Genomic DNA, 22797 nt, shown 5'->3' with positions numbered 1-22797 from the left:
AGAATTAGAATTAATTTTGACCTTCTATAAAATATGTGTCACATGTTTGTGTAAAGAATGCTGAAATGAGATATATAGCATAACTCATGGTCTGTTGTCAATTCAATTATGTTTAAAGTGCTCTTTTGGGTTCATTCGCATTTGTAAATCTGACTCTGAAAGAGTCAGTGACTCACTGGCCCTGAACCTCGCCGCACGTCACTGGTATATTGTGAAAATCAATCTGTAGACAGATATGTTTTGTTACTTTGAGCTAGTATAAAATAGTGGTGAAAAAGTAGCAAAGACTCATTGATTTATGCCTTTTAAGTTTTTTTTTTTTTAATAGCCTCCCTACATTATTTATAAATAAACGCTGATGATGACGTCGTTCCCTTATTACGGGACAAGCAGAGTGAGTAAGCACCCTACTTACACATCTTTAGTCAAAACTGTGCACTCAGCTCCTGCTCCCCTCGCCACCTGCACCCATCTGAGCTGTGGGTGGCTTTTGTATGTTGTGTTTGCTTGGGCTTCAATGCAAAGAAACACTAACACAGTCATGCAACGGGGGACGCAGATGTAACAGAACAAAGCGGGAGCACAAGCTGACTGGTAAACAGGCCCCAACATGACAATCCTTGAACCTTCCTGGAGAGGCGGATCGTGTGTGACATGCTCAGATGTGACATTGTGGCAGGAGCTTCAGTGGTTCCCCCTAAAGCAGAGCAATGCCACTGACTTAAGGCCTCTTTGTCAAGGCGAACGCTGTAGCTAGAATTTATCCACATCCAATGGGAAAGAAAGTGGGAATAAGAAAGAAAGAATGGCACAGTTCAAAATGGTCAGTTCAACATTTGTGAATCTTTTATTTAAAGTATTGTGTTTAATAAGTAGACATTTTCCACAAGAACCTGTCCGTCAAGACCTTTTTGGAGATGACGAGTAAATTCTTGTGTTTCTTAACCTAAAGGCAATAAGGAAAAATAGTAGAAGAGGTGCTTTTTATCAATCTAGGCACTTTCTTCATTTTGAAATGCTTTCATCAATTAAGCCATGTCTCACTGGACCTGATTCCCAAAGCATTTCAGCCTGTTCACCTTTATCAGGGGGACAAACAGTTACTGTCTGCCTTATTCCCCTTTTCAATGCTTTGCACGTAGCATTCATCAGCGGTCATTGTAAAAGTTAGATTCTTCCTGGAGTCTTCGGTGTAAAAAATTAATTATACTAAACGTTGTAAATGTGAACTATGTAACTTTTCCGCCACCTGCTTGTCTCTATTTCATTTATCTATCTCCTTGGAGACATGCAGGTGATGCCACCAGGTCAAGTTACAGGTCAGATCTGTGGAGAGGCGACCCCTTTATTGAGCAATAAAACGCCACAATCCATAGAAGACTTTAAAGTCACACTGTGGAACTTTTTTTCTTCAGACATATTCAGACTTTTATTCAAGGAACCTTTTTACCTGACCTTCTTCTTCTTTACCTGACCTTCTACCTTCTTTAATCTGCTTTAAATTTTAGCTGTATTTCCTTTAACTGATGGCTCTGTTTGTGATGGTCTTTTCTGCAACTGAAAATGACCAAAGTAAATGGAGGAAGTTTGTCTTTGTACTTTTACTATACCTTTTGCACAAATATAAACTAATACAAACACATGCTTTTTAATATTTATGCAACAATTTGCTGGGTGAAGGATGAATCAAAGTATCCATGGCAGTGACAGCAAATGCAACACGTAATTCAAGAAACTTATTTTTACTTGACATATCGTGTCTGGTGCTCTATATCTTCCTCTTTGAAAAGCTCCAGTGTACCGTGCTGGAGTTGACACCAGGTCTTGGTCCCAGAGGTGTTCCAGTCGTATCGCAGTCTGAGTTGTTGTTCCATTACATTTCAGGTCCAAAAACTGTCCTACTATTGTGACCCATCTTTCACTTAAAACTATATCATACAACTTTTTCACCTGGATTTGAGGACAACTTGAATGATCAAATAGTACTATATTTAAACAAATGGCTATTGAAATAATTAGTTTGGGGAAAAAAAAAAAAGTATATTATAAGTCCCCATCTAATTTATTATTATATAGGCACTGATGCAAACGTTTAAATTAGGTGTGAAAATTTACATTTGTTTTGATCTCTGATTATACTGTATCTGGGACTGCCATTTAAAATAATAATTTGAATTTCCTTTATTTTTATAAACTGGAAAAGATTAATTGAACATTGATCGAGCTTTACTCGGTTAAAAACTGTTTTTCAGCAGCACAAGACAAAAGAAACACATGAAGAGCAGACAACCACAGACACTACACTCAAACCGTGACTACAAGTGTAGCTTTCATCAGGTGAAGTTTGTATGCCTTTTTAGAATGGGCCTCAGAGCTGCTTGTGCTGAAATAGAGCGACATCATTCCAGAGCCTGGTGAAGATGTGAAAGAAAGATCTCTTCAATTCAATTCAATTCAATTCAATTCAATTCAAAAACACTGTATTTAGCCCCACATGGGCTATTCAGGTGTTCCTTCAGACAGGCATCGGCAGCTCCTGTGAACATGATCACAAATTATGTGTTCACTTAAAACATATTCTGTTCTATTTACAACGGATTAAGGATTTCATATTGTGAAGATTTACTGGGCTGGTTAAAGCTCACACAATATGTCTGGACTGATAAAAAATGTCATGACATTTTGTATAAAGATCTTCATCACCCAGTACATGTCCATGTTTTATTTGGTGCAGGAATCAATTTGGGTGCCTCCTTATGTATGCTGCTTGTATTTTGTGAGATAGGAACAGTTCCTTCTATTCCTAATTTTCTTTTTTGGTAAATTTGTTTAATTTTGCTCAACAGCTGATATATTGTTATTTTATTCTTTCACAATGCTAAGGTGTTATATTTCAATAAAAGAAGGAATGGCCGCATAGCGAGACAACAAAATTTGGTGTTGATTATTGTTGAGGCTGGTTGGTTAAATGGCCTTCACATTTGCTGTTAAGGCCATTTAACAATGAGTAAATATACTTTGTGTTCAGATTAATTACTGGATATATTTTTGGTTTGACTTCATTTTAGTACTTAACTTTACCCATAACCCCTATATTCAGAGCTACATTTTTTATGCTTTTTAAGTAATTTTTTTCCAGTTGGATGAGCAACTTCTAAATAAATAATTTTGTTCAGAATGTGAGCCGGATGCTTTTAAAAACAAACCCTCAAAGTACTGCAGAGGAAACATCTCATAGATCAGGTAAGGCAGAGTAAACAAGAACTGAGGAAATGGTGCACATACAACAAAGGTTGGTTTTAAGAATGTATTAACAACTTTCAACAAAGTTCAAGTGGGGTTGGTTCTGAGGTTGTTTAAGAGTTAATGTGGTGCAAATGTTTGCCAGCATGTTTTGTGGTTTTGAACTTATAGAAACTTATTTTCACTTTTACAGATAGCTATGGGGCAATATAGGAACAGATTATAAGTTTATGTGAATTATTTTCTAATTGGCCCAATGGACTTTCAAAGTCAAAATTGGGTAATGGGGACAATGACTGATAACATACAAGAAAGTAGAAAAGATACTGTACTGTAGTTGAAAAGTTTAGGCGAAGAATTAGTTTAAGCTCGGCAAAATCAGACTTTTTCTGTTTGGGTGCTAGTTCTTGTTCTGTCAGAAAGATTCAAAAGGCAGTTGAAATTAGATAACTGCCTTGTTGGAAGGGGTAATAGTAAAAAGCAATATTGGAAAGACTACACATTAGAAGGAGGAATGGAATGGATGTAGGGAAACTGCTGACTCAATGTGACATGGCTGCTTTGATATTAAGGGAAGTATAGAACACTTCTGCGAAATTGAATAGCACAGGTCTTTTGTACTTCCTGTTCATGTTACACATAATATATTGGAGCTACACATGCACGCACGTACACACACACACACACACACATACACACACACACACACACGGTGCTTGTGTCCTGGGGTTATTCACTCTGATACACTCAGTTTATCGGTGGGCACTGGCCCAGCTGTGTCCAGCAGGCCGACATGGTCGATTAATTATGGGAAAGAGGAACAAAATAAGGATTTGGACTGGTAATAACTGTGTGTCTTCACAGCCACAGAAGCCACAGTGCTCACAAATGTTCTTATGGGAATGATTCATTCCTTTATTATAACTGTCAGATTTTCTTGTGTCATACAATAAGTGTGGAAGTGGAAGAAAACAAATGATTTGTCAAGCCCCCTCCTCAGAACCCTTGAGCTCTTTCCCTCCCTCTTTCTCACTCCCCCTTGTGTCATCGCTCATCCCACCTTACCCTGTTCGTCCTTTTCCCTCTTCGCCTCGGGGCTAGCATTCCCTCATCCCAGCCCATTTCCCCTCTTTTTTACATCCTTCCATCGCTCTCTGCCAAACCAATATCTCCTTCCTTCTGTGTAGTTTCTCGAGCCTGCTTTAGCCCTCCCGTCCTCTTTCTTCACACTCCCTCTGGATAATTAAGATCTCTGATTTTACGCTTTTCTCTTTCATAATAGGAACTGCAGACACTATAAGCTTACAGCCAAGTCCCTTCACACACAAACACACGCACACACACGCACGCACGCACGCACACACACACACACACACACACACACACACACACACACACACGCACACGCACACGCACACGCCCACACACACACACACACACACATATGTACACACACACACACACACACACACACACGCACACACACACACACATACACACACACACATGTACACACACACACACACACACACACACATACATACTAATCTTCATACTAGACACACTAAGATGAATGCCTGCACCGTGGAGCTAAATCTCTGACTGGTCCCCTCTCTAACTCTCCCTTCTGTCTTTATGCTCCATGCTGCACACACACATTCACAGATTCCACACAGTCATCCGGGATATTTATGTATTTCTGCCGTTGTGTATTTCTCAGGCAGTGCCAGCATGTGGGGTGACTTACAGCAGGGTGCAGAATGAAAGCGAGCGGAGGGGGGCTCAGAGCACTGTTCAGACTAGTCTGGTTCATCTCGGCCTCTTGTAGCTGCAGTGTCCCGCAGACTGACACCCAACTGCTACAGAGACTCCTCAGTATAGTACCAAGCACAGTCCATAATACAGGAGCCAGACATAGGCCTGGATTTCACACACTCGTGTGTCATTGCAACTGTGCCTCCTGCTTGTGTCACTGTCCATGGTGCTCACTGTGTAGTAGTTTCTCTTCCTATGCAAACACTGGCTGAGGTTTACTTATGCTACAAGGCTCAAGTAATGCAATCCCTATCTAGGGTGTTGTCTCCTTAACACTGGCTTTTGCAATTAATACATTTAGTCTTTAAATGCATGATCTGTCTCTAATCATTGCTGTTTTGTTTTCTTAATCTAGTGTGAGTTGTACGCTCTTTATTCAATTTGACATACTTGCACATACTTAGCACTTGTACTTCTTGTACACACCATAATGGCTTTTTAAATAGTGCAGTAAAATCCAGGGTTTTGTAGTAGTACAATAGTACTGGGGCTGAATGTTTTATGATTAGAATTATTGTGTTATTGCGTCACCACATCCCTGGTCTAACCAAGACAAACTTCTCCCTTGGGAGACAATAAAGGCTCAACTGATTTAGCCTAATCTCATCTTAATCTTGTCTACACAAAACAGATTGTTTAATGTATGGCCTTGACACTATTGATTTTACTATCTTTAGTTCTGACTCTATGTCAATCTAGGGCTCTATGTCAATCTGCCATCAGCACCAATTTGATGTCTTGATATAACACTTGTATGAGGACTTTAGTTTCCAAAATGCCTATGCTCAGTACAGTACCATGTATCCACACTGCAATTTCTGCCTTTGGTAAAACGTTTCCTTTTTTATTTTTAAAGTATTTTAAAGCAAGTATTTTTTTTGTGGTAAATCATAGTTGTACTTTACTAACAAATCAAACTTGTTTCATTCAAAGACTAACATGTTTCTTTTTGTTGTTTCTTTATGTGTTTCCATTGCCTTATCGCTACTGGCTGTTACAGTACATATCACGGATCTCATTTAAGTATATGGAATTCTGACTAAAAGACTATGTGGGGACAAAATCTAAACTTGTGTAGAAATTAAGAAAAATATTCAGATTTATAAAACCCTCCGCACACTCCAGCAGCTCATTTTCCCACGGATCACACCTGGAGCAGAAATCTGCACACATGATCCCGAATCACATACCGCCTCCTCCACTCCTCCATTTCACCATATAAGGACAATACAAAGTGCCATATGGAGGAAATTTTCCAGAACATGAGCAAATAATGAGCGGGTTTGATTGATGCACGAAGACCAAGAGAGAGGGCCAGAGAGTCTGCAGCAGAGACACAGGCACGTGATATTTGGTGATAACTCTACATTTCTGACTAATTTGCCCTGTCATTACATTTGAACAAAACAGTAAACAAGAGCTCAAGTGTGGCACAAGGGACAGAGAACCCACTAGATGCGCATGTGTGTGCATGTGTGCTCATGTGTGTTCATGTGTGTGCGCGAGTTCAGTAGGTCCCCCTATGTGTGAGTGTGTTGGCGGAAAAGACCTGTCAGCTATGGCTTAAATAAAACAAAAAGAGCCAGCACCTCGTGCATTCCCATGCCCGTTGTTTTCGAAATGACAAAACATTAAAATGACTTCAAAACACCCTCCTAATTCCCCTCACAAGCAGTTGTGATTAAATTAGTAATAGTAAAGAGACCTAAATGCTTTGCACACTAATCTCAAACAGGCTCCTTCTTTCTGAGTGCAGAGCACCTTCTGCCTCATCTCTGAAAGCTCTGTACACAAGGTGCAGAGTTTGGGGACACAACTGCACAATCCCACATCAAGTTGTCTTTTTTTTATAAATCTCAAACTTAACATATCTTTCTTTTGGACCCCATTTTGTGCAGGTGCACCCTTTATAAATGAGACCCCAGCTCAGTAACGCACAGCTTCGAGCTAAAAAATCCTGAAAAATACCACCATCTTTTTTTTGGAGTTTTGATTTAAAGTAGGTGGTTGGCATTGGCATTTCCACAACCTGAAACCTGAACATGTGTGTTTTTGATGTTCACCTTATCCCCGGATGTTCGTGTGGGCGCTGCCATCCGACATAATCTCCCTTCCACTTGTATTGGTTAACATAGGGCTACCAACCTCGAGAGAAAATAAGTTCAAATGTCAGGCCACCCAGGGAATCTTTTTAATGCACAGATGTGGGCGGGGCAGAATAAGGTGAACATGATACTATCCATATTTTTCAGTCACATATTTGACTTGTTTGTTGTCTCCGCCATTTTGAAGACTGTTAGCTAGTCATAAAAAACAGATATGAATTTATAAAATTTAAAATGAAAAGGGTTGCTACTTCAGGAAGACAGAAGTTATGTTTTTAGATCCTTATCTACAGCGGTGAGTAGCTGACACTTAAAAGCAGAAACAAGTCCACAAGCCCTCTGCACTGGACAAGCCCTCAAAGCTTTCAAGAGCACAGACTTTGTGTGCGGGTGAGTGACTGTCTGATCCTAAAATATAAAAAAATGGAAATTGGGCAAGTAGGGGAACATTTATTATCTTATCTCCCCATAATATGTGAACTAGCAATGGCCAGCTGCTAACGTCCTGAAACAAACTCAGTCTGGGGCGATTGCTGATCCCTCCTGACCACAGTAATACATTTCTGGGGGTCTTTTGGGGATGTTACTGAAGAGACTTTCAGCCCAGCCCACACTGCAACATGCGGCTTTCGTCAAGCGTGTGATGTCACATCGGACCCATGAATTAGACATAAAATCACCTTTAGACTTTTCTCTTTTGTGTATTTTACGTATTACATATGCAATTTAATTTTACATATGCATTCAATTTATTTGGAACATTTATGTGACTCTCTCATGTCAGGGTTTCTCGGTCTTGTAGAACAAGACAAGTAGAACCCGTAGATATGACTTATACTGTGAGGTAAACATCTCACAGGCTTGCAGCAGCATTGTTGTCTGTTGTTGGTGTTTTTAGCTCTATATAAATCTCATCAATAAAATTTAAAAGCATGTAATTCATTATTTTTGACAATATTACAAATAAAATTACACAGCACTGACACATAAAGCCAAAAGATTGTTTTAGCATTTTTGCTTATGAAAAGGATACTTGATTGGGGCCGATCCTTAAAGACAGTTGAGCAATTGTATAATCAAAAGTTACCTTTGTCGTAATGGTTGCCATGTCCTTTTTGGATGACATTACTTGTGAAAAGGTTTATAAATATGGAGTAAAAGCTTTTCAGTGTAGCAATCATACTAATCTCTGTAAGCATCTGATCGCATTCGCCAATGTCAGTGTGTCCATGCCAGTTCACTTCCCAGCACATGCCAAAGCCTGGCACCAAACTCAGGCATTCTACTTCAAATTATGTGATTTCAACTGATTCAAATTTCCCAACCTCTGGCATCTATCATTTGAATTTCTAAAAATGACTGTCCAATTGTACATGCTTATGGTTTAGTATTTATTTAGTTTTTCAGTGCAGTGCTCCAATTCTGCTCGTCTCACTGGCCTTTCACAACATAAATACAGTACTGCTGAAACATGTTCCAGTCACAGTGCAAAATTAAATTGTAGTCTTTTCAGAGAATTGCTCCCACAAGACTCATTTACACTTTCAGAGGCAATGAATACAATTAGAAAAATCACCTAGTCATTGACACTTGGACAACACCTGTACAGCCATAGAAGTGCTGAACATATTTTAAATAAAGCCATGTGAAAAACTCTTTTTTTGCTGCAGCAACAGTTTTATATTTTCTGGCCATCTTTTAATCTGGCCAATTAGACAAGAGATTGCATGTAGAAGCAGAGAGGGAGTAATAACGGGGGTGATATCTGTGTAAGAGTACCAATAGCAATAAATGGGTCTCCGCTCAAACACCTTTCAATCTCTCCTCTGTATTAAATTCTGTTCCTCTTTTAATTCTTTTCTCATCCATTCTTCTTTTTTCTCACCTCGGCTTCCCCCCATGCGAGTGTAGACGCTGTAATCTTCTCTGTCTAATGCTGTCGATAGCTCTCAATAACAATGAAATAGGCGGCAGTTCCATCCCATCATTGACAAAGGCACAGGCCCAGGTTAGGATCTTATTCATCATCACACCAATCTGCTTCCTGGTAATAACCAATCAGAAGGCTCCTAGCCAAACGCCGCACAGTCATGATAGGCTCCCAATTGTTTTGATTGACTGCACCTGAGGGCCCGCCACTTCTGCTGGGGGCCCGATCAATATGTCATCACGCTCACACACAAGGCAAGACCCAGCCCTGCCCCGGGATAAGCACAGGCCTGCTGCACGTCTTGTACACACCACAAAAGACACGAGTAAATTGAAAAAGAGGATGCAATGTATGGGGTCTCGTAATGGATCGCATTATGTACAAAAGCTATGCGCTGAATATTCTGTATCACTCTTCAAGTTCATGAGTTATTTATTAACAGGACAATGAATGAATGAATGAACTTATTTATTTGATCAGGGACAATGCACAAAAAACATACTCCTTATAAAAATAAATTATGTCGTTTGCTAGTTTTTGTTGTTTTTTTCCACCTGATAGGTATGAATTATAGGTGCACTAGTCAAAACTTCAAGACATTATTTCACGATGTCCTTTAAACATGCAGGTGGAAGCGCTGATCAAAAATGAGTTTTAACATGCTTTATCTTTTGGCTACTGTGTGCACCCATTTTCTCCACATCTGGAAGGAATAGTGTAATTTCCTTTCCCAGTAATGATTTCTTTGTTGCGGTTTTGTAAAAGAACATTTACAGTGAAAAAGAAAAAGAGAGTCTTTCTAAAGCTTCACAAGACATTTCTGTCTCACTACTCTTCATCCCACACATGATGATCGAGTCTGCACCTCTTGGTATATCGGAAATATTCTAATTCTACTAATGGAGCCTGCGTAAACTCAGCCTGGAAGACCTAACTCCACCCATCTACATCAAGGCCTCCATGGAAGGACCCCTCTCCCCAGCGCCATCATCGCACTCAAGCGGGCGCCCGCCTGTCCGTCTGTGAGAGTCAGATCCCTCACTTCACCATGGACTCTCCCAGGTTTCTGCGCTTATCCCAAAGAGGTTATGCAGTTTTTCCTGGCCAAAGAAGTAGGGTGAAAGGTCAGGGGGCGTCTGTACCATGGCCCTCGCACCTGCTCCTCATCCCCAATCAACGCTCTCAAGTGACTCCTCCCCGCTCCCAATCAGCACCAGGCGGTTGCATTTAAGCCCTCGGGCAGATGGCTCGGCCGCTCAAACCGTACTGCGACCCACCACCTCCCCAGCTCCTCCTCTGCATTCCCCTCATCCTCTACCTTCTCTTCACATCTACCACCACCAGTCTCCAGGCTCCGGGGGGAGACATCTAATACAAATAGATCATGGAGTGCCCATGATTGCAACGTCTTCCGCCGGGGTCTGAGCGCCAAATAACTCACGAATAAAGCTTGCTAAACAGTCCATTCTCGTGGTCTCTTTGTCTCTCCAGGGTGAAATACATTTCATTCTAATCTGATTTCTGTTGGCTTGGTCCCTCCATGTGTCCGGAATAACTTTGAATAACTCTTTAATATATTGAACACTAACATGACAAATACAAGCTGCACCCACGACATGCCTGCTATACAGTTGTCTTCAGACATGCTTACTTTGAGCCGCCAATAATGAGCATAGCCTAGCCATGTACTCAGCATGGTGCATGCTATTAGCCGTACTACTATGTGTACTCGCATGCTAGCCCACCCTTTGACATGACCAAACCAGTAATACGATTGAAAGAACGGTCAGTAATTGCAAGGAACGAGGAGTTGAAAAGGAAGGTCAAAGTTGGATTTATAAGTTACCATGAAAGATTAAAAGCGCAGGATTGTATGTACTTGACATCAAAGACAAACAGGCTCTGGAAAGGTTGGAGTGGGGGAGAAACAAAATGAAAAAAGCTGTGCCGCTCTGTGACTCCGTTCTACGTCTTTTGAGTATGTATTTGATGTAAAAGTAAAAGTAACAACAACAACAACATAGTATATATGCCTTCTTCAAATGTCCTTCCAGCTTTTAAAGCAGCCAGTGTCAATAGAAGGTCATGAGCTGGCTCTGGTTATGAATGTGTAAGTGAACTTGTCTGTTTTTTATACCTCACTCTCAACGATTTATGAAATATTCTCTCGTTATTCATAACTCCCACCAGGAATATGTAGAAAGTGTGAGGCAACGTGCTTTTCTAAAAAGTTTGACCCTTTACAAACAATAGAATAAAAACATTAACAATATATGTTATTTGTTCCAGAATGACAAAAAAATGAAATAGATGATACAACTTGTCTATTTTTTAGTAGAGTTAAGTAGATTTTTTGCCCCACACGGCAGGCAAAAGTGCTATCCACTCAACCACGAGCAGCACCATAACATTTTTAATATTTAACTGTAATCAGATCTAAATGTTTTAAGTTTTTCAAATTACATTATGTACCCTGCAGTGTTGTCTCCATTCTGGATTTTTTTAAATTTATATTTTTGTTAAAAAATGTTTAAAGGATCTATTACTTAATACATACTACTTATTTATTTAATAGTATTATCAACTACTGTATGGCCATTATTAGCCACACTTGTTGTTTTTGCATCTGCAGTTCTCTGAAATATATTGAACGTAAATTTGAACAACTAAAAAATAATTGCACATGATAATGTCATAAAACACATGTACATTTAACATGCTACTGTCTTGTCCAGTCCACTCCCTAAGCACTTGTCAAAGGTCATATTATATCCTTCCATCTCCCTGGGTCAGTGAAAGGTTATGAACCGGCTCTTTTCACTGTTAAGCTTGTCCCGTTGCAGTCTGGGGAGATTGAGATGTTTTCCCTGGTCAGCATCCCCCCCGCTCCCCTCTTTGAGTTGCCTTTCAGACTTCGCCTCCCCAGCGCCACACCATCATCCTGTCTGCTCATCACCCAGCGCTCCTCTGTTCTCACCTTGTCCGCCCTTCATCTCCCTCTCTGCCGCCTTGTCATCTTGTCATTCTGTGTCACTTTTAGCTTATGGTGCCTCTGGAACCAGCTCTGTCTGTATTTTGAGGTGGAGGTGCATACATTTAAAATCCCCCTCTGTGGCTCTGTAGAATATTGTCTGATAGAAAGCGTTTGAGGTGGTTCGGCGTGTGCTTGCCGCCCCATTGATTTTGGTACAATACTGTGGGCCTGTATGTTATTGTGATGCTCGTCTTTGAACTGCCTGGGTAGAGCTGCTAAAGGCTGAGTGTTGTCACTTATATATGGCAGACTTGTACACAGGAGACCCTAGCAGTGCACAGTGTGGTTTATTATGAGAAGGCTGTATGCATGGCCCACTGTTTGATAAGAGTAAATATCACAGTGCTGTCTGGAAGTTTACCCTCAGGGCTGTCAAATTACTAGAAATGTAAAGTGCACTCTAAGCTGGGAAGAGTGGACAAAGTTTACATTTTTAAATGTTTTATCAGTAGTGTGCAGTGACTTTTATGGATGGGCAAGCAGACTCGGGTGTGGTCATCAACATTTAGTAGTAACATTTGCACGCAACATTGGAAGAAAAAATAAACCCTGGTCTCCCACGAGAAGGGCAAACGCCTATCCTATACCTTACGTGTTCTATGTAATGATTAGCGTTTGTTAAATTACTGTCTGTATGTCTAACTAACGTCTAATCATTAGAAACGTGAATAGAGCCTAAGCTACACACAGACCTGTCTCTAAAAGATAGTTTTTAAGTCTGTTTGTTGAAACTTGGCGTTGCTGTTGCTTCGCTTCTCCTCCTGCACATGCTCAGTTAGCAAAACCTGTAAACATCCACAACAGGTTTTTTTCAGCGTGGTTTGAGCATAGATCCATGGTTTTGAGGCTGTGTGGTCCTCAGGGCGCATTTGCAGACATCTAAAGGAAGCTACTGTCTTCTCTGGTTCTAAAAGGGCGGAGCATGAATGGGCTCCTGAACATGGCCACAGACTGAGCGCTCAGACTGTGGGAAAAGCAGACCCAAGCTTCCTGCAGCATTGCACAGTGGACCAATTTAAATATAGTTCTGACACACGGTAATTTTAGATTTTATTGGTCAATCATTGCTTGCCATGATTGCTCTGACCGTACGCCACTGTTTTTACAGTAGTTTAAAGCATTCATCTATTTAAGTACCCAGATTATTTACTCTAAAAAGACATTATTCTCTATAGTCTATTCCCACACATTTACGTTGTCTGAATTTGTACATGCCATGTTTGTACTGTTTTTTCATCTGGTTAAATCATTGTTGTAGAGTAACAACACTCAAGTGTGCTAGTGACTCTTTTTGCTACCCGATGGTCGAGGTTAAGGCCACGTATGCCAGGCTCCAAGTGCACCATGTGGAATTTCCCCATTCTGGGACAAATAAAGGCTTATCTTATCTTAAGTTCAAATCCCGACTCGGACTATTTACTGCATGTCCTCCCCTCTCTCTCATTCCCCATTTCACACGTTCTCCTCCTGTCCAATAAAGTCTATGGGCCATCAAATCTTAAAAAAAAAAAAAAAAAAAAAGCTGCCAAACGTGTGCATTGGTGTGCATGCCTCTGTGATAATGAGCATGTTTCTTCTTCTCAGGTGGTGGTACAGGCAGCCAGCAGACCATTCTCCATGAGGAGCAGTAGAAGATGCCGGCTCTGCCAGCACTGCTGCTGTCAACACACTTCCTGTCCTTTCTGCTAGTCACCATGGCGCCGCGCTCCCTCAGTCAAGCCCCTCTGCTCTCTTCTGTCCGCATGGGTAAGTGTTTAACACACTGTGCACTTCATCCTACTCTGGTCCACTGGAGTCTCATCATACCTGGCCCAAACCACTGGACAGAAAACACCTACTAGATCAAACTGACAAATAAGAAGTGAAAGTAACATCAGGTGTACTGTACATTTATCACAACAATAAAATTATGGCACAGGTGCTATTCAATCGTTTCTTCAATCATTTTGGACACATTTTGTCTCCAAATTGCAATGAAAATCAAAGGCGCTCCCCTTGTGAAGTGACATTGCCAAGCATCATGTTTTATTGTTATTTTACTCTAAATCGTCTTGAGTGTCAAAAATGTCCACCGGCACATTTGTCATCACATGACTCAAACATCAAAGAGAGTGGATGCAATACATTTTTTAAGGTTATTTTGGATAATCTTATGCAAGACTTTTTATTTTTACTTAAATGTTTGTGTCCAAACGTTGACAACCTGAATTTATGTAACTAATTACGGATGAAAATCAACTCTCCTAATGGAAACTGCGTGGATCCCAGTTCCCTCAATGTTCCCTCACTGTTCCCTCTCTGTTCTTTTCTTCTTTGTTTGTTTGTTTGTTTGTTTGTTTGTTTGTTTCCTTTATGTAGCAGCGATCCTGGATGACCAGTCGGTGTGTGGGCGAGGGGAGCGGCTGGCGCTGGCTTTGGCCCGGGAGAACATCAACAGTGTGATGGAGGGTCCCACTCGAGCCCAAGTGGAGGTGGACATCTACGAGCTGCAGAAAGACTCTCAGTATGACACCACTGACACCAGTAAGTGCCCCACGCATTCCACACACAAGATGACAATGCACTGGCCTGGAAGGGTCTCAAAACAAAAGGTTGAAATTACAGATGATTCAACTTTTAACTCCTCAATAGTGTTACAGATTGGTAGCTATGATTGTTTAGTATTTTTCTCACAAAGCTTTAAAGAGAAATATTTTTTTTGTGCCCCCATTTTTTCATCCATTGCAGTTTAATTCAGCATTCGTGGTCAGGACCGTGCTATTCATATGGATTTTGCTAGTCACTGCTTTATCTGCCTCAAACGTTTATTTACTGTAAAAATGTGTCTCTAAAGTAGATTTGATGAGGTTTCACGTGGTTGCATTGATAGAAAGTGCTCATAGGGTCAAAATAACACATTTAGCACACTTTATTCTTAGAAAAGTCAGAGCCTGGAGAGTGCAGAACTCATCCAAGGCATTTTTCTCCCAGCTTAAAAGGGTAAAGTGTGATGAAAAAGTTGCTGGATCCAGATGCAATGCCAAAATGACTCATCACTCCTTTCAGAAATTTCATCACAATAAATTATTTGCTTCAAGTTGTTTCTTTTCACCTAGATTTTGCTCGACCCTTCTTGATTTGTTATCAACATGTCATCACAGTAAATTATTTGCTTCAAGTTGTTTCTTTTTACCTAGCTATTTGGCTTGTGCCTTGCTACTCGCATGTTCAGCCATGGTGTTCAATTTACTTGGCTCATTTCTCCCTACGTGTTGCTCGTGAGTCCGCTTCGTAGTCAATTAAAACACAGATACATAACTACAAACCCCTCTAAATTTGTTAAGACTCAATTGAGAACTTTAATTCGTTGGATATATGAATGAATGAACATGAATGACCCATCAGAGCGCTCCTTTTCATAAAGATGCCTACATATTTACAGAGCCTTACCCTCCGCCGGCTTCATACGGCCGATGGGCAGATTGGTGTGCACTAAGCTTAAACTGTATGATCTTCCACACAACTTGCAGTTCACAACTTTCTGTAACAGCATGTTGTAATGCAAACAAAACATGCCCCCAGCGACCACACATACTTATAGTGCTTCTTGTTAAAAATGTAGAAAATCAATTCTTGTGTGTATGATGCTTTTGCCCGATTGGTTAAAGCATCATGTAATTAGTTGAAAAGAGGCACACCAGTATATGGATTGACTGGAAACCAGTTAGTGTTTGTGCTGATTAGGGTACACGTCATTGGAGACCATTAATGGCCCTCTCTGCTTGTCTCATTAAAAAAGCGTGGAACAGAGCCCTTCAGTAACATCTGGCAGAGTGTGGCAGGCAAACCATGACAACTGCAAATCATCAAATACTAATACAGTTCAGTAACACAGGCCAGCTCAAACAAGACCAGTGCCACTGAGACCGCCCTATTAAAATGCTATCATTATAGGATGAGTTTAGGCTGAGTAAGGACAGCAAATTTTATACTTAGTGAGAATTATCTATATTCAAGTAAATGTACCTTATCAATATTTATCAAAAATGTTTCAAACAAGCAACAATAATGAAGCGGAGAAGTGTGATGCATTAAGAGGAGCAAACGAGATAGTGGAATTATGAACAATACTGGACAGAACACTCATAGGCAGTTGGTTATTAAAGGTGCACTATGTCACTTGTTTGTTTCAATGGAGATGTTATTGCTTTGCTTTGAATGTTGCACAGTATGGCATTAAACATACTTATCATGCATTTATTCAATTACAGGTGTTAATGCTAAAACAAACAAAAAGGGCCTATATCATGAAAAATCGACTTTTCAGAGCTTTTAACCTTCTTACAGCGCTATTGGTACCTCATATATGTGCCCAAAGTGTTTTTTAATTGTTTCCTGCAGTCTTTAGCTAGAGAACAGTCTCTATCATTCCCCTCGGATATGGACGGGGCCTACTCACCACTGGTGAGTGCCGCAGCACGCTTCTCTCTTACAGCCCTTCCTCCAGGAAGCACTCTGTACCTGTAACACGCCCCAAGGTGCCCTGTAACACGCTCACGTTGAGACTACGTCACGGCTTGAGCGGGGGAGAAGGATCTCTTCGCGAGGGTGGGAGCGAATCTCAAACTAAACCGTCTGCATTTCCGGGTTTGTGAGCGGGGTCCAAGATATGGGTGATACTTTATAACTATAGTACTTATAATTATCGACTACGCCCTTAGGGTAGACTATAAAATAGCATAATATGGGATTTTTAAGCCGTGTTGCCTCTCGGCTTATCTGATCGGTAACTTGGCCTGGTGGCATCACCTTCTTGTCCCCATGGAGATGGATACGTTAATGACACACTGTGGGACTTTCCAGTCAAAGCTATAACATCTGTACACATCATCCTCGATGGACCCCCCTCCACAAACAATATAAAGTGCACCGTTAATTCTTATACTGTTTTAATAAAATGGAAAAGTAAGAACTTTTCCTTCAGTGTAACGTCACCACCACTGATAAGTGTAAGTGAATGAAGCAAATGATCAAATACTTGTAATTCAGCTACTCTATGTGCCACTCAAACCAATGTGACATTACTGTGGACATTAGTATTTATAGTGCATTAATAAGCACTAGTTATGTGTTTATAGTCATTTATTAGGATATATCGCTTATAGGAGATAAATGCTTGATTAAACTCAAAACATGCACAATAGGTCAAATACTATGGTAGTCCAGGCCAAGTCAAGCATAAGTTCTGGAGATGGTCGCGAGGTGCTACAGCGACCACTGCTCCTAAAAGATTGTCCCAGAAATGTTTAAGAATGCAGAGCACAAACATCTCAAGGGGAACAATAAAGTGTACCTTTATCCTTATTGAAAACAGTTTGATAAGCAGGAAAGAAAAATAGGTACAATCTCTTTAATATTACCTTCTGGTCTCATAGTAGTTCTGATGTAGATGAAGACCAGTATACATTTAGAAAGAGCTCGCTAATAGTGTCTGGGCATCAATATTTTGAGTCTATTGATGCACTGAACAGTTGTTTTTATGAAGAGACTGAAAAAGCAATGCCAGAAATAAGACAATGCCGTACTAGTCTTTTAGTAATAGGTCATGGACCCTGCCCCAAGCTGCAGCAAAATGTCTGTGTTTTTGCCAAGGTTAGGGTTGTGCATGCCCTTGACCATTGGGCAGGACGTTCTGACAGCCCCATTTGCTCTTGGGGTCTTTTTGAATGTAAAACGCTCATCATCTTTGCACACACATCCTAAGCCCCCCCCCCCCAGCCCTCTCAACAGCCTTCTTGCTTGGGCACACACTTAATCACTAGTTCCCACACACAAATCTAACGCACGCAGCAGATTTCCTTCCACAAACGCGAATACTCCATCACAAACGGGGCGCAGGGAAACAAGTGGCGCGGACTGAAGAAGACTAATTGGGACGAATTAAAACACTGGAGCAAATATACCAAAACGAGTAGAGCTTAATGACTATCAAAATAAGTGCGACACGGATATGCTGTGATTGGGAAGCCACTGAGAAAATGATAAATTAAATAAGCTGCACAACGATGGTGATGGAATAACAGCTCTTAAAATGGTATGTTAAAATATGGGAGCCTTGATTTTTAACAAAGGCAGATGATGAACATGCTTTCCAGTTTCTTCTCTCGCATCAAAGGAACAGCTATTTTGTGTTAATTTATCAAAACAAGTATTAGATGCTATTGCTTTGCTTTTGTCTATTAATGGCTTGGGCTGTGTAAGAGATACACTGTGCTGATGATTTAGCCAAATTAGAAATATACTTTAAAGTGGCTCAAATGCTAGAGCAGTTGTCTTTACTTTCTTAATTACTATTACTTAGTAATTGCTTTGTAACAGCAATTTGTATTTGAACGTTTGAAATTCCATATTATATATACAATACAACCATTAAATTAAATTAACCGTTATTCAACCAGGGAGGCCAGTTAAATTACGGCCTCCCTTCTTCTGAGAGTTGAGAGTTCTCTTTTACAGCAGCACCCTAGGAATTAAATACAAATACATTACAATGAACGTTAAAGAAAAACAGTAAATAAGAACAAGACACAATTCACATTGAAGAACAGTCACAATGAGCAATTAAAATGGAGATTAAAAGGAATTCAAATAGTTCTACAGATGGAAGCTGAGTAAGCTGCAGTAATAGTTGCAATGGTCCATTTAAAGCACTCTTACCCAGTTCACTATTCATGTGTGGAACATCTAGAATAGAGTGCCGCTGTGCTCTAGTGCAATGTGCAGCACAGAATTGCTTAAAAAGTTATCTTAAATCAAATGGGAAAATACAGGTTAAGCGTCCATTAGAATTGATTCTCTCACAAATGTTTTTGAAGCTTCAGCAATACTTAGTGGCAATATATTCCATAAAGCTCTAAACATGACAGATCTGCCCACTGCTTCTGTTCGGGCTTGAGCCAAATGATCAGCATCCTGGTGCAATGAATCTGGAGTCTTTCACGTTAGTTTAAAACAACATCTTCTGTTTGTGTCCATGGGCAAGACACTTCAACTTTGGTGGTGACTGAAGACATAGAAAAGAATAGACACCCCTAAGAGCCAGTATATTTCGCAACCGTTCCCAAACCTGGCTAAGTGAGAAGAACTGTATCAAGAAGGGCATCTGATATAAACTCTTGCCAAAGTAATAAAACATTGACTTACATCTATAAATTACTGCAAAGTAGAGCGCATGCTGTATGGTTTGCTGCATTTGCACATGGAGGAAGTGTTGCTAAATTTAACTGTGACTGTTTCATGTCTCTGTGTGTTCTGTTCCATTTTATCCAGTCTATGATTGGATTCAAAGCACCTACATAGTATAAAAATGGGGGAAAAGAGCAGTTTTGTCAGTCATCATCTCGCTCCAGCTCAGTTTTATTGATCAGCAACACAAACAGCAGGCTGCTCAATTAGTCAGGTATATAGAGAGCAGGAGACTGGCTTGTCTTCCCTCCTCTCACTCCTAATCACTCATGCATCTGCTGGGAATATGAGCTTGTGGATTTTAAGCAAGTGAGCTCCCACTGATACATGCTGTGCACTCAAGCTTGCTTAAATGGAAGGGGGAAAAAAATGATTGAGTCAAAAGCCATGATGGTAGGTCTGTGCTGTGATAAAACAGTGTTGTATTGTTTTCCGATTCAGAAAACGGGCCCTCAAATCATAGTGCGACTTCCAGCTCTTGCTTCACCAATCTGTCAGCATTGTTCAAACGCACTTATGATAACGGTCTAAAAGTCATTAAAAAGCGCTCTAAACAAGTGAATAATAGCAGTAGGCAACCTGTGGGCTGCCCCGCCGTAGTCCTCCGAGTATTTATTGCCAAATAAATCAGCATATAATGAGACAGATTCCACCACTACAATGGAATCAAGGGCTTAACTCAAATTTAAATGCCATCCATCCATCCATTTTCTACCGCTTGTTCCCTTTCGGGGTCGCGGGTGACTGGAGCCTATCCCAGTGACTTCGGGCCTTAGGCGTGGTACACCCTGGACAGTGGCCAACTCGTCGCAGCAAATCACAAATTTAAATGCCACAATTTAAAATCCCCACACTTCTCCCCCCGCACTGCGCCCACTGTATTCCAAGTCTGTCATCAGAATGCAGGGGAGAACACAGCTCCACATCTCTGCATAGCTAATTCTAATTTATTTTCTGCTTTTTTTCTTCTTCTTTTTTTTTGCAGTGTGTCAGATTCTACCCAAAGGCGTCGTCTCTGTCATCGGTCCCGCCTCCAGCCCCGCCTCCGGGTCAACTGTCAGTCATATATGTGGGGAGAAAGAGGTGAGTGCATGCGAAGTAAGCCAAATAAACATCATGCCTTCTAGATAAAAAAGCATCTTGGGGAATTTTCGGAGCCAAATAATTAACGCCGATCTCTTCCTATATTTTCCCGCATAGCCTTTTATCTCTCTCTGTTCTCTGCCGTTTTGTCTCATCTTGCTTTTCTCCCTCTCCAGACTCACTAATGGATCTTCCTTGTGTAGGCAGTCTGTATGTGTATGTTTCATCTCATCTCTCTTCACACGGCAGATCCCTCATGTAAAGATCGGCCCGGAGGAGACCCCTCGCCTGCCCTACCTTCGCTTCGCCTCCGTGACGCTGTACCCTAGCAACGAGGACCTGAGCCTGGCCATAGGAGCCATCTTGCGGTCTTTCAGTTACCCGTCCGCCAGCCTCGTGTGTGCCAAGGCGGAGTGTGAGTGCAGTCTTCATTTTTAAGTGCAGCGTTTGTGTTATGAATAATTTACCATCAGTGAAAAATACTAAACGACGCTATGTGCGCCTAAATAGCCTACAGTTTATATTGACACTGTATAATCAGATGTGATTCTAGTTGGCTCAAATTGAACTGAATCTGAATATTTACGCTGAGGTGCTTACTATGGTTTGTAACTTATTGGGAAAAACTTTGGCTGCACCAAAATCATCTCTCAAGAGTCTCTATTTTCATTTATGAATACGAAATCAAATACAGATATTAAAAAAAATCATTGTCAGTTGTCCTTATATAGACTGATGAAATCAATTTAATTAATTTGATTTGTTTGATTCATTCAGCTAAAGAAAGAACAGGAAACATGGTTATAAACATGGACTACTACAGGGCAGGACACAGCTAGAAATATGATTAAAAAATACATAAAAATGCAAATATTCAATTTCACTACCTTGACATAGATGAATGGAAGCATAACTTGTCTGTATTGCCTAACTTCGTACTTTGATCATGTGGTATCATACTGACAGTTATTTCCTCATAAGCAAGATGTACTCCACATACTATACAAGTATTTTTGAAGTCAAGCAGGCTCCAGGTCTGTGCAGTGCATTGTCGCCTCTCCCTTTGATCCTCAGCTTGAGGGCCTTTTCTTGGTGTTATAACTCTCCAGTGGGATGTTCAAATTTTAAATGAGTCAAAAAATATTCGCACACCTCTTCCGTAGTCGAATACAAACTCCGGGTGAGTGAGTTTTTAAATTTACATTGCCTGGATGTTTTTGTGAGGTGTGAAAGGATTACCTCAGGGCTTCAATAAATTGATTTTTCAGTATTATTATAAACAAATCCAGTTATATGGGCCAAGGATAACATGATTAGTTTTGGTGCAAATACAGATTGCTGTTAAGAATCTGTGTTTCAAGGAATTCATTTCCAATTTTACATACTCCAGTTGTGTGGAGCTGTTTAATATTGTGAGATATACCCCGAAAGGGACCAAGCGGTAGAAAATGGATGGATGGATGGATGGATACATGTTTTTCAGGAAGAGCATTTACCCCTGGACAAAACATTTGAGTTAAAGTTCAGCTTGTGGTTCTATATTGGTACCATTGTGGATATTATATGACCAGTTCCCGGCATGTTTCTAGTTACTTCTCCTGTCTTAGATTGTGTTCTGCACAGTACAACACTCATTTGTACATAGCCTTCTTTGAAACAGTTCAAGTCTTTTGCACTGTACTGTTTTTCCTGCTGTATGCTGACTCCCTTTTTGTTTATGTGCAGATGCCAGCGTGGGAAGGTTTACACATTCAGTTTTGTTGTGCGGATATGACTATTTTACTCATTTTGACGGTCGCAGAGTTCCGCCAAAGTTTAGAACAGAACTCACGCACCGCGGCCATCCTATTACTCATACCCACGCTCACACCGTCTCTTATCCACCTCAGAGGGTTGATAGGCCATGCCAATTTAATAAATATTCCTTTTTTTGAAATGCCTTTCACTATTGGAGGAACATAGGGGATATTTGGCTTAACTTGCCAGGCATTCAGAGAGCTTTAACATCACAGGGGATTTGGGGCTTAGTCACCAGCTCTTTTTATATTCATTTTGAAACACTGCATTATTGATTTATTATGTACTTCCACCATCAAGAGTCATGGGATTTCAAAAAGCTTGGCCCTATTATGACAATAGCACTTGTTCTGACTGTTGTGATTAAAATGACATTGTGTACTTGAAAAATGAAACATTCACAGGGTTGTTAAGCAGTAATGGCTGTAGAAATTAGGGGAAGCGGAAAGAGGCCGGTAGCTGTCTCCACCTAAGAATTATGCAACTATATACAAGAATTAAGCATTGGGCCACTGGTGTAGAAACAATAACATCGTTTTGACAAAAGGAAAGCCAAGCAAAATTCC

The 22797-nt window shown here is 40.5% G+C and overlaps 1 protein-coding gene across 3 annotated transcripts in view; it reads left to right on the top strand.

The window, feature by feature from the left end:
* grik5 (glutamate receptor, ionotropic, kainate 5) overlaps nucleotides 1-22797 on the top strand; it is a 120001-nt gene that overhangs the window by 61434 nt on the left and 35770 nt on the right. For all 3 annotated transcript variants that reach the window (XM_072460208.1, XM_072460211.1, XM_072460209.1), the window contains 4 exons: nucleotides 13712-13873; nucleotides 14486-14650; nucleotides 20337-20434; nucleotides 20684-20849. In XM_072460208.1, the coding sequence (XP_072316309.1) occupies nucleotides 13762-13873; nucleotides 14486-14650; nucleotides 20337-20434; nucleotides 20684-20849 (541 nt within the window). In that variant the 5' untranslated portion in view covers nucleotides 13712-13761. The remainder of the gene's footprint in view (nucleotides 1-13711; nucleotides 13874-14485; nucleotides 14651-20336; nucleotides 20435-20683; nucleotides 20850-22797) is intronic.

Source organism: Eucyclogobius newberryi, unplaced genomic scaffold, assembly GCF_026437365.1.
Source record: "Eucyclogobius newberryi isolate DKJ021-1_F unplaced genomic scaffold, fEucNew1.0.hap1 SCAF_3, whole genome shotgun sequence".
In the NCBI taxonomy this organism is placed as follows: domain Eukaryota; kingdom Metazoa; phylum Chordata; class Actinopteri; order Gobiiformes; family Gobiidae; genus Eucyclogobius; species Eucyclogobius newberryi.
The sequence above is the reverse complement of the archived record's forward strand: the minus strand, read 5'-3'. Positions and strand labels throughout refer to the sequence as shown.